Below are 12,640 nucleotides of genomic sequence, written 5' to 3'. Positions count from 1 at the left end.
TAATCCCAGCCCTGTCAGCCAAAGACGCTTCTGAGATGTACTTGGAGAGACCTTCCCAGGAGTCAAGGTGTGTGGCTTCTCCTAGACATTCTTCAGACAATGCTTGATGTCCTGGCCCTCTGCTCTCTTCTGGGGACTTCCTTTTCAGGGCAGGTAGGAAAATTCTAGACTTCATTCATCTACAGAGATGCTTTCAGCCCAGAGTCTCCTATGTGTCTTCCAAGCTGGCTAAAAACCCGAGAGCAATAACTGGAAGGAACTCATAGTAGTTATATGTTTTTCCTTGTTATTCAGACAGGAAACCAAGGCTCTGGGATGGCAGGCATCTACCTATGGTCACTCAGGGCTTGAACAATCACAGAGAAGCCTAGCAAAAGCCTCCAGCTTCAGGGCCTCTCCTACCAAGTACAGAGAAACATAATCACTGGACTTTCAGCTGAATAATCTAGACCACACCACCAAGGTCTGGACAGGCCACTCAGACCTGTGTGCCTTGTCCTTGTCCCTCCTCATGTCCTGAGACCAATGTGACCTCTGCACCTTCTATATCCCTAAAAGTGCCCCTGTAGCTACCCACCTAGAGGCCCTCATGGGACCTCTGTGTGAGCAGACCTCCTGGGATTGATTCTCCATAGGTCATCTGGGGAGGAGCTGTGTGTGTTGTGCTGTGCCGTGAGGCTGTTCTGATTTCATTCCTGTGGTCTTGGAGAGAACCCTGTCACTGGCCTGAGAACCTCTTGTCCTCAGTTCCAGTGTATGTCATCCCCACCTCATCCCCGACAAATATACTTGGCTTCTGGGGCTGGCTATTCCCACAGGCTACAGGAAACACCCCCAACCCCTCACCCCCTGTCCCCTGTTCTCCACCCCTCACCTTCCACCCCTGTGCTGGAGTTTTTCTCCTTCCCAGAAAATGTAGTGATTTTTCTCCACTGTTTAGAAGTCTTTGTTCCAAAAATCTGGAGCACACACCTCCCTGCCTGCCCAGCACCCTTTAGCACAATGGGTAGATTGTAAAACACCCCGCCAGGGCCGGGCCAAGATGAGAAGCAACATGAAAGGTACTGGAAGAAAAGGGAGGCAATAGACAGTGTGAGTGGGGCAGGAAAAGCCCACCCCACATGTCCAGCAGCCTGGGTCTGGGGTAGGCAGTACCAGCTGACTGCTGGGCTGTGGATCTGGCACAGGCTTCCTAGCAGCTTGGCTCCATTGACATGGCAGATTGAGTGATATGAGTTGCTGTCGGAGGCTTCTCCAATGGGGGTCCTGGCACCTTGCTGGGTGATGGATGTTTCACCTGACTTCTAGCTGTGGATCATAGCTATTATCCCAGCACTAACCTTAACCTAAGCATAGCAAAGAGCCAAGGGTTGTGGCCCTGTTAAAATTTGAGGGGTATCAGCAGTCCTACCTGATTCCCTAAGTCTTTCCAGTCCCTAGCAGACCACCCCAGACAGGGAGATAGAGGTACTCACAGCAAGCCTGAATTGGCTCATGATCTTTCCCCTCCTGCATGGCTCTGAGCAGCCTACCATAGCCCCTGGACCTACCCTCCATTCATTGCACAGTCTTTCTAGCTACTGAACACAAGAAAAATGCCAGGACCAATGGAGATAGTGTCCCAACCCTGCCTTTGACTTTGGCCCATCCATAGCTCCCCTGGGATTCAATCTCCTCCTCAGAAGCAAATTCTCTCTCTCTCTCCCTCCCTCTCTCCCTCCCTCCCTCCCTCCCTCCCTCTTACCTTACCTTCCTCTCTCTCTCATAAACTAAGATAATTGTGTATGTATGTGTTGTTTACAGGTGTGCATGTGGGTAACATGTGTGTATTGAAGCCACACTGAATGCCTTTGCACTCTACTTTTTTTTTGAGACAAGGTCTCTAACTAAACTCAGAGTACATAGATTAGATATTCTGTCTTGCCAGTAAGCTTGGGAAAGCCACCTGAGTCCACCCCCACAGTGCCAGGGTTATAGATACCTCCCACACTGTCTGACTTTTTACATGGGTGCTGGAGATTTGAACCCAGATCTTCATGCTTGGGTGGCATCGTCCCACCAACCATGAGCATCAAGCATCAACTTTGTGTCATTAAGTGTTTTAATATCTTATTTCAATGACTGTCTAAGAACCCCTGATTCCCACGATGCAGCTGATTAATCTCTATTAGACATTGAGGCTGTTTGCAACTGAACACAAGGTGGCCCATTGCTGTAGGCTTGCTGTATTTGTCTCATTGTTTCACTTGAGCGATGTCTTAAGAATATCATTGCTGACTCGAGGAACACTCCTTCTGTGAGGCAGCATTGTCAGCCACCCTTGGTAAAATCATCAGTTCGTGTCCTACATTGTGTGACACCCTTCCCAACAATGGAGCCCTCCTGTGTCTTTGCTGCTCGGGTTCTTCCTTCTAGGAGAATCAGGAATGAAAGGTGGCAGGCAGGTGAGATGCTTCAGGAGATGAAATGCTATAAATAGCATTTATCTAGAGGACATGGGAAGAGAAAAAGAATAAGAAGAGGCTAGTGGGAAATGAGGACTTCTGTGGTCCCCAGTGAACAGGATCCAGCTTCCCTCGGCTTTGCTGCTTCTGCCTATGCTTTGTTTCTGCATATTTCGCTTTCTATGGAGTGACTCTGAATACCTTGCCCTCTCAGCTTGTCTATCCTGATCTCAGGTGGTCACTTCTGGGAGGGAGGGAAAGAGGAAGAGCTCTCATTGGGTCAGTTGTTACCTACTTGGAGTAGTCTAACTGTACTGCCTTCTTGCACAGTGATACATGGGCACATGGCCAAGCTTGAAGCTCTTTTTTACTCATCTGGCCAAGGTAGCAGGACTATTTACTGTCCAGGCCCGGCACCCATGGGACCCTTCTGACTTCTCTGGCCTGCATTCAACATACCACACTATTTTGGGTGCCCATGTGGTGGCAGGGCTCCAGCGACTTGGTGTAAAGACTTGTTACACCACACCAATAGCTAAGACCTAGGCTCAGGCCTTTTAACTTGTTGTCCAGTTTGTTCCCTTGGCTATAGGACTAGAGGTTGGAGGAAGGCTGTGTCTGCACAGGCTTGGGAATAGGAAATACAGATAGGAGGGATTGGGGAAGAGGTACCCCAGATCTCTGTTCACCTTTCTATTCCCAAGTCCAAGGGCAGGCTTCTTAGCTGGCACCAGAAACCCAGGGGTCAGGGACCTGTGGTAGACTCAAACCAGAGGGTTATTGGCCAGTGTAAGTTCCTTCTACCAGACCCTATTGTTTGCATCTTGGTCTGGTATGTGCTGCTCTACGGGTTTGTGGGTCCTCTCCACCTGAATTTAGATAGCATCATTCGCTGCCCTGTCATCACACTATCCTCTGGGACCAGGTGACATAGAAAGATAAAGCCTTGCATCTCTTTGACACACAGTTACTCAGGCCAGTCCTCTACTAGGATGAGAAAGAGGCCAACTTGTTCTTCTATGAGTACTGGAAATCTCCATGTCCAAGCTAACTGGGTGCTGAGCCGTGGCTACACCTGCCTCTCCTGCTTGCCATACTCGTGGCCTCTTTGGATCCTGAGTATTAGCAACCTGGCACAGAGAAGAGGCCTTTAGGTATTGAAGTAACACAGAATGTGTCCCTGTAGTAGAGTGAAGGGTCTTCCAGCTAGAGTCACAACATGCATAAAAGTACCGAGGAAGGAGGCAGAGGGGCTTGGAAACATCCCAGGTTGTAAGGAAGGGGTCACTGAGGCTAGGATAGCCTGTGAGAGGGGGTGGCTAGCCAACACACTGTGGCCCATGAGCTCAAAGGAAGATTTTGAGCAGATCTGATTTGGGTTCAGAAAGGTCATTTTGGAAGCTTGAGAAATGTGGGACAAGTTATCAGCTAGAAAGAAGTCCAAGGTCACCAAGACAGGATTTGGGCAGGAACAACTATCTCTTCCCAGAGGACATACAGAAACCAGGTTTATAGAAAAGCCCACTATGAGGGACAGTACACCAGATAAGGACCATCTAAGTGTCAGGCAGTATGGCTGTGAACCACGCTTCTGCCACCCAGCTCTGCTGCCACTTAGCCTCCCTGAGACGTATGGCTTTAGCTAGATGATGGAAGGTTGTGGGCATATAAGACAGCATCCAATTCATATGACCATGGTGACCTCTTTCTGGGCCTCAGGGAGGGGAGGGGAAGACCCTTTTCCCCAGGTTTTCTGTTCTGGCCAATCTAAAGGGCCTACTGACTTAACTGGGCCTATGGAAAAGAGGGCCAGAAAGATTCATGCTGCTACTTAGAAAGCCCTGTTCTTGTAGCATAGTTCCCCAAGACTAGGGCTCTGGCCTGTGTGATGAAACAGCTGGACTGAGAGGGAGTAAAGACCAACCAACTCCTCCTCTCTTCCCATTCTGTCTGCCTTCCTCTCAAGCACTGGGTAAGCCAAGCACACGAAAGCATAGGCTCCAGGAGCTAAAACAGAAACAAGACAGAAGGGATTAGATGGGGAATTCTGTCAAAAAATGTGCACCAAAAATGTAAGCAAGGCTGGGGCTGGAGACCAGGAGCAGGGGCAGAGTGTGTTGTGTTCAACCCCAAGCATCAAATTCCCTAATATCAAAACAATATTTTTAAAACACTTTTTTTCCTGATTAATGAATCCTGCCTCTAGATATTCATCCTCTAAAAGGCCTGGAATACATGGTTAATGACTGTGTTTGATCTGACCCACATAATCTTTTAGATATTTTAATGTTCAAATAAAAATGTACACACACATATTCTGATTTCTTATTGTAACTTTTGGTATCCATTTGTCTTGGTTACTTTTCTATTGCTGTGATAAAACACCATGACTAAAGTAACTTACAAAAGAGAGTATTTAATTTGGGGTTCATGGTCCCAGAGGGTTACATGTAATGATCATTATGTCAGGGGGTATGGCAGGAGGCAGGCAGGCAGGGTGCTGGGGTAGCAGCTGAGAGCTTATATCTCAATCTGCAAGCACAAGGAAGAGAGAGCACTAGCTGGAAATGGTGAGACCTTTTTGAAACCTCCAAACTCACCCTAAGTAACATGCCTCCTCCAACAAGGCCACACCCTACTCCTTCCCACACAGCCCCACCAACTGGGGAGCAAGAATTCAAACATATGAGCCTAAGGGGACCATTCTCATTCAAATCACCACACCATCCTGCCTGCACCAAATTCTACCAGTGAGGAGCAAGGCCCTCTTTTAGTGTGGCACATCCTCTTCCGTTTCCTTAGTGATCCCTACCAATCCCTGTTCCCTCTCTGACATAAAGGCTTGGGGACACAATTATTGTCCTTGCATTATAGATTTTCCCCCTCAAAATTTTTAATTGACAAATTTAAAACCATATATAGTGAGTGTGCGGTGGATAAATTGAGACTGTTAACATATGCACTGTCTCACAGACGAAACTTTTTGTGCTGAGAATGCAGAATCTACTCATCCGTTTTCAAAAGTACATGTTGTTATTAATTGTGCTCTCTCAAAATTTGTGGCTTTTCTCAGATTAGAGACATGTCACATTGTTCAGGTTCCCCTTCAAAGGCAAAGAAACTGAAGGTGCAAGTGGAGGCCCCGGGTCTCAAAGAAAGCAAGAGGGTCCCTTTCTTTGTGGGAATGAAGACTGTGCTGTGGGTTCCACTGGCAAGTCCTCATTCCTGGGGCGCTCATTCATTCATTATTTATTACTGTGCATTATTTATTATGATGTTGACACATGAGCCATGAGAGTCTCAAGGGCATTTTGAGTTTTCCCTCCTTGGTTAATTACTCAAATGGCATGATCTTTCCCTCCCCTGCCCCACTTCATTTTGGATGAACACTGACTGCATTGTTGAGCTGTGTTTGTAGCTCAGTGGTAGGCTGGCGTATAGCGCTTAGCCGCCCCCCCCCCCCAGCAGCACACAAAACCAAACCAACCCAGCAGCAGCAACAGCCAAATAAAAACCAACTTCTTTTTGCTGTCTGGATAAGGAGGCCACCCACTTCTGCACAGCACAGGTCTCTGGGCCATTTCATATTTCTTAGAGGAAGTATTCCATTTTTGTCATTAAAACGAGAGATTATAACTGCTTAACGTTAAGCCTCTTGGTTTGGACTGGGGATACAGTACAGCAGGAGCGCACCTGCCCTAGCATGCACAGGGCTCTGGCTTCAATCTCCAGTCCATGGAGAAAAAGAAGGAAGAAAAGTCTTGGCTTGAGGGAGGCTTTAGCAATGATCACAAGACTGAGGCTTACCTCTGCTCGTCTTGGCAGCTAGGGGAACAGGTGCAGTGGGGCATGGGCTTCTAGGAGAGATCAGAGGAGGCCACTTTTTCTGGTCCAAAAAGTCAGAAGTTTCTGTTCCCCTGGGAAGGGAAAGGCGGCCAGGAAGATAGAAATTGAGTGCCCAGCTCCACACACACTAAACACACCAGCTTCTGGGTCCTTGCTCTGTTTGGAAGATCAACATTATTTTATTTTATTTTATTTTTTTGAGACAGGGTCTTATGCAGCCCAAGCTGCCTTCAAACTTACTATGGCTAGGGACGACCCTGGCTAGGGACGACCTTGAACTTCTGATCCAGCTATGTCTACTTCTTGAGCTGGTTTTATAGGCATGTACTACCAAACTTGATTTATGTAGTGCCAGAGACTGAATCCAGGGCTTGGTGTATGCACCCTGCCCACTTAGCTGCATCGCCATCCCTTCTCCCATTTATTTTCCTCCTTTAGTTATTTTAGAAGCAACTTCACTAAGGTATAGATATGCCATTTAATTTGCCTATTGTAAGTGTGCAATCCAAAGGTTGTTTTTTTTTTAATTTACTTATGTATTATATGTGTGTAGGCTGGGCATGTGAAAGTGCAATGGTACACAGGTAACATGCAGGAGTTAGTTCTTTCCTTCCAGTGTGTAGGTCCTAGGAATTGAACTCAGGTCATTAGGCAAGCGCCTTTACCTGCTGAACCATCTTGCCAGGCTCAGTTCAATGATTTTTAGAAATTTACAGAGTTCTGTAATTATTACTTCAATTCACTTTTAGAATATTTTCACCAACCCCAAAAGATTCCTGATACTCTTCTTGTGGTCATTCTCATTCCCACCCCTAGCCTTAGGCAACAAACTAGTCTTTTTCTGGACACTTCTTACAACTGGAATCACGAAGTGCCTGGTCTTTTGCATCTGGCTTCTTTCACTGAACATGGTTTGAGCTGTCTCCCTGTTCAAGTCAGGAATCAGTACTTTGTTCCTTCTTAGAGTAGAAATGGATCCCATCGTATCGAGTACATCATGCCTTCACTTACCTGTCTGTGTACATCTGAGTTCTTCCCCCTCTTGGACTGATAAATTATATTGGTGTGAGCATTCACAAACAAGTGTTTGAGGGGACACATGTTTTTGTTTTTCTTGAGAAGATACCTAGGAGGCACAATGATGGGCGGTGTAGTAACTCTCTGAGAAATTGTTAAACTGTCTCCCGATAGGACTGACACAGCCTTCCTTCCCACCATCACTGCCTGAGCATCAGCTTCTGTCCTCACTAACCCCTCGTTACCCCCCATGATTACAGTGTAGTCCAGAGGAAGATCATTTATTAGGGTCACAGCAGGGAATGACAGGGCCAAGGCTTAGTACCCAAGTTAGCCTGACTCTTTTTCAGCTTACGGATTAGTGGATGGAGTCTGCAAAGGGTAGGGTTGGGGGGACTGGGGCTGCTGGGCCAGGACATTGGAACAAGACTTACACCTCCACCCTATGGGCAATGAGCTGTAGCAACAGCAGCAACAGGGAGTTGGTCTGGGAAAGGGGGAGGGTGGCAAACAATGTGTTCTGGCTTCTGCCAATACAGGGCACAATAAAGCCTTCTCTCTGGTGCCTTCCCCTGGCCTGTATCCCCTGGCCCAGCCTGTATCTCTCATAGGCTGCCATGTCCCGTCCCTCATAATTCCTTTTGACTGGGCCTAGACATGTTCTCCTGTCTCAGCCCCGTGAGCTCTGCCTCTTTCTGCCAACATCAAAGTCTATTTGCAGCCTAAGAAGGTTATCTAAGAAGGATGAGGGCATCTGGTCAGCTTGTCTAAGTCAGACAGGACCAGAGGCAAGACACCCTGTTGATGCCAGCCTTGAGGCAAGCACTATGAAGGAGTTGGCTTCCACAGGTGATTAACAATTGGTAAGACGTGTGTGGCCAGTGAGCAGCAGTGAGGCCTCATGGGGGTCCTGGACAGCTCACTCTCATCTTTAGAATGCTCACCCTTGTCCCAGGGAAGGGAGGCCCAGCCAGCATAATCCCGGTACTTGGAAGGCAGAAGCAAGAAAATTGTAAATTTGAGGCTGGCCTTCAAGACCCTGAAAACAAACAAACAAACAGATAAAAGCCAAAAGGATCTAAAAGAGTTCAGAGTACCCATGCAAACTTCCTTTACAAACAGAAAAATGGGGGAGAGTGTACATTTACTGAGCACCCAACTCTCCTTCATATATGTCATTCCTTCTGATCCTCATACTGGATGACAAATGCCCCTCCTTCCTTCTGAGGAGGCAGGCTCAGGCTGTAGTGTTTTCTTCAACCCACCCTGTTAAGTAGTTCATCCAAGAGGAAGATACCTGCTTCTGGGCTCTGTTTCCACCCTTACCATCTCCCAAACTGTTGTCTGAGGCATCAGGCACATGTGAGTTCAAGTCTTGACTCTGCCACTCTTTTGCTGTGTGATAATGGGAAAGTGAGTAAACCTGTCTGGGCCACAGCTGCCCAGGTGTGACATAAGGCTGCCTCGATTCACACCATGAGGATGGAATGAGAAGATCCAAGCATAACTGACTGTCCAGACTTCTGCTGCCAGTCCTCTGCCCTGCAGGCTCTGCTGGCTAGGGATCTAGGCCTGTTGGTTTTCAGCCCACCTCTCCTCCCCAGTTTGCCTCTAAAGCCTTGACTTTCTGTCCAGCTGGACCTGTCCCCACCTGCTGCTGGGAGCCTGAGGAGCTCTGAGCCCAGAAACAGTTTTACTTTTGTGAGTGGGTGTGAGCTTTGCTTCTGCCCATCCCAACCTTGGCGGGCAAACTCCAACCTGATAAAAACACAGAATGACTTAGAAGTCCATCTCTGGGGCTTCCCTCCAGTTGTTTCCACTCCTCTTCCCTGCTGTATCCCTAAGCCTTGCTCGCCTTCCAAGGCCAAGCAAGACTGCCTCCTGAAAGCTGCTTCCAGCTCACCACAGGCCTGGCTTGTCAGTAGCCACAGCAGGAGGTGTGGAGCCTCTACCCAGGTCAGAACTGGATCTCCTACAGACAACCCAGGGAGCTTTGACCAGACTGTGCTCATCTTCCCCCTTGCAGAAGAAGCACTATGGACAACTCGGGCTGATGGGAGAGTGCGCCTTCGCCTGGAACCCTTCTGCACACAGCTTCCCTATACTGTGCACCGGATGTTCTACGAGGCCCTGGATAAGTACGGGGACCTCAGTGCCCTGGGCTTCAAGCACAGAAACAAGTGGGAGCGCATCTCTTACTACCAGTACTACCTGATTTCCCGCAAAGTCGCCAAAGGCTTCCTGAAGGTAGAAGCCCCCCATTCCACATTCTTTCTCCGCCTAGGACCTGCTTTCTAGCTTGAGCTCTCATAGGCCTCCTCCCCAACTCCCCACCAGGCAAGGTCCCTAGAAACCACCACTGTAAAACTCCACACCATCAGTTAGGCTAACACTATGTTCTGGGCCCTGGGCTAAGAATGTTACATTTATGGAGCTTCTACCCCAGGCCACCTTCAAGAAAGGCTGAGAAATCAAGTAGACAAAGCTCCTCAGAAAGCCTTAGGAAGAGCCAACAGGGCTGCCAGAAACTGATCCCCCGGGAGGTATTGTAGCTGGGTGGATTCTGGGATGAGCCTGGAGGGGACTTTGCAGTCTACTGGGAGGCAGCGGGGTAGGGAAAGACCCTTTCTGTGTAGCTAACCTGCCTATCTGCCTTTGACCTGGAGCTCGGCCTGGAGAGAGCCCACAGCGTGGCGATCCTCGGCTTCAACTCCCCAGAGTGGTTCTTCTCTGCAGTGGGCACGGTGTTTGCTGGGTGAGTGGCTGGGCAGGGGAAAGGTCTCCTGGGGGTTGGTGGTAGGCAAAAAGTACAGAGAGGGTAATTATCTCTTTAGGGAGCCCTCTACAACTCCCCAGCATCTCATACTCCCCCACTTCTGTGCCTGCCTTTTCCCATCCCTGTCTGCTGAGATGACTAAGGGTGTTGGAGCTCTCCCGGGGTTGGAGGACGTGAGGCTGTGGGGAGGGGAATGGTTCCTCTGCACCTGACATGAATCTTCCTGTGCCTCCTACAGGGGCATTGTCACTGGCATCTACACCACTAGCTCCCCAGAAGCCTGCCAGTACATCGCCCATGACTGCCGTGCCAATGTCATCGTGGTTGACACACAGAAGCAGCTGGAAAAGATACTGAAGGTTTGGCGGGAAGGAACAGTGGGTGTGTGGTTAGAGGCTGGACGTGTGGTGTATGAAGGATGCTTGTATTTGACCATTGAGAATCCTTATCTCCTACAGCTCATATGCACACACACACACACACACACACACACACACACACACACACACACACACACACACACACACGAACACAGGGGTGGGGATGGGGGGATAACACCTTTCATTTATACTCCTGACCAGCCTCACTTTCTACCACGACTTTCCCTCTGGATAGGTTCTTACCTAAAGGGAGAGCTGTAGATATTGGGGCCCTCTGTGGCTTAGTTTGCACTCTGAAGATGTTCCTTGGGTCTTAGCCACTCATCTGCTCCTGAAGGTCAAGTGGTCAACCTTCCAGAACCATGGAACCTCGGTCTCCAGAGAGACCACAGTAGGTGCCTCCCTTCCTCTCTGATGGAGAAGTCTCTTAAACCAAGAAGAAGCAAGCTGGGGCTTGTAGTTGTCACTTGGCTGTGGAGATCTTCCTTGGGACAGGCCCAACTCCTGGAGAGGGTCCCCTCGGGTGAGGCTGTGAGCTTCCCTGAGACTCACTAGCTCACAGCAGTGAGAAAACCCCTAGGAAGCCTCCAGAGTCCAGGTCTGCTTAGGAAACACTAGTGTAACAAGGAAAGCTAAGCGCCACTCCTCCCCAAGAGGGGCTGGGGGAAATGTAGAGCTGGGGGCCAGGAAAGTGGGAGAGTTTGCTCTAGTCTAGGACATGTGAACACAGCCTCTCACACCAGTTTAGAGTAACTATGAAAACTCCATTTCGCTGGCCTTCTGTTTTACTGGGAGGGGTTTCTCCAGTGGCTCCTTGACTTGTGAGGGAGTGTCCTGCCTCTTCACAGGGCCCTTTTTTTTTTTTTTTTTTTTTTTTTTTTTTTGAGCCCTGCTTTCTGGATATCACTCTGAGCATCTCCATTTGTCTATCTTGGATGAAAGTGGAGGATTGGGAGCGAACAGATAGGTACAGATTATGTGGCCCCGACTATACTCTGAGACAAGGAGGGCTGAGCTCTCTAAAGGCAGCCTTCTCTCCTTCTCCAAACTCTTGGTCTGAGGGCTAAGTAGTCAACCTGCTAAAACCATGGGTCCTAGGTTTCCAGAGAGGCCCTGGAAAATGCCTTCCCTTGTCTTTCCTGGAGTAGTCACAAGGGGCATGTATCTATTTCTGACATTTCCAAAGTGCCCTTAGATTTAACGTGACCCGGAAGTCCTCAGATAGCCCAGTGGCCTTAGAAGCACCCAAGGCATTGGGTCATTTTCTGGGCCTCACTCATCACAGCCTAACCCAGAACAGAGCCAGGCTCCCTCAGGCCCACTTAGGTCTGAAGATTTGATGGTTCAGAGAACCAATCTTGCATAGGGTGGAGGCCTCAGGAGCTCCCCGCACCAGCCATATTAGCATTTCTATTGTTGCCCTGGCTCAGCTCAGGTTTAGAGACTTGATTGGCATAGCCTCTGACATTACCATGAGACACAATCTCACAGCAAACTCCCTGATCCTCTGGATCGTAAATCTTTCCAGCACAAAAAGCTACAGGCACCTAGAGAATACTGGGAGCAGGAGAACCAACCCTCCCCAGGGCCAAGCATACCTACCAACCGATTGTCCAATAACAAATGGTCAGCTCTGAAAAAAAAAAATATATATGCAAGTAACATTATACAGACTAAACAGGCTGTATTAACGTATGTGGGAGTGGTGTGTGTGTAAAAACAACAATCAATGAAAAAAGAGGTCATGAATTTGAAAGAGAGCAAGGAAGGGTCTGTGGAAACATTTGGTGGGAGGAAAGGGAAAGAGTAAATGATGTAATTATATTATAATCTCAAAAAAGAAAGGCAGACAGAAAGAAGGAAAGAAAGGAAGAAAGGAAGGAAGGAAAGAAGGAAGGAAGGAAGGAGTTTTGTTTTGTTTTTTTAAAGAACCAGTCTAGCTGGGCTGGAGGAGATGTCTCAGTGAGTAAAGAGCCTTCCAGGTACGCAAGAGAACCCGAGTTTGGATCAGCAGCACGCACATGAAAAGCCAGGCACTGTAGCAAGTGCCTGTGTGCACAGGCGAAAGTAGAGGAAGTGGGTAGATCCTGAAGCCCATGACTAAGCTCACCAAAAGACCTCAGAAAATAAGGTTGAGTGTGATTGAGGAAAGGCATCTGCTGTCAACCTGTGGACAC

At 48.5% G+C, this 12,640-nt stretch overlaps 1 protein-coding gene across 1 annotated transcript in view; it reads left to right on the top strand.

The window, feature by feature from the left end:
• Acsbg1 (acyl-CoA synthetase bubblegum family member 1) overlaps window positions 1–12,640 on the top strand; it is a 56,605-nt gene that overhangs the window by 23,489 nt on the left and 20,476 nt on the right. The window contains exons 5-7 of the mRNA XM_035444217.1: window positions 9,334–9,554; window positions 9,974–10,062; window positions 10,322–10,442. Coding sequence (XP_035300108.1) covers window positions 9,334–9,554; window positions 9,974–10,062; window positions 10,322–10,442 — 431 coding nt within the window. The remainder of the gene's footprint in view (window positions 1–9,333; window positions 9,555–9,973; window positions 10,063–10,321; window positions 10,443–12,640) is intronic.

This window comes from Cricetulus griseus, chromosome 4, assembly GCF_003668045.3.
Source record: "Cricetulus griseus strain 17A/GY chromosome 4, alternate assembly CriGri-PICRH-1.0, whole genome shotgun sequence".
Classification (NCBI taxonomy): domain Eukaryota; kingdom Metazoa; phylum Chordata; class Mammalia; order Rodentia; family Cricetidae; genus Cricetulus; species Cricetulus griseus.
Note: the sequence above shows the minus strand (reverse complement) of the source record. Positions and strands in the feature narration are given on the sequence as shown.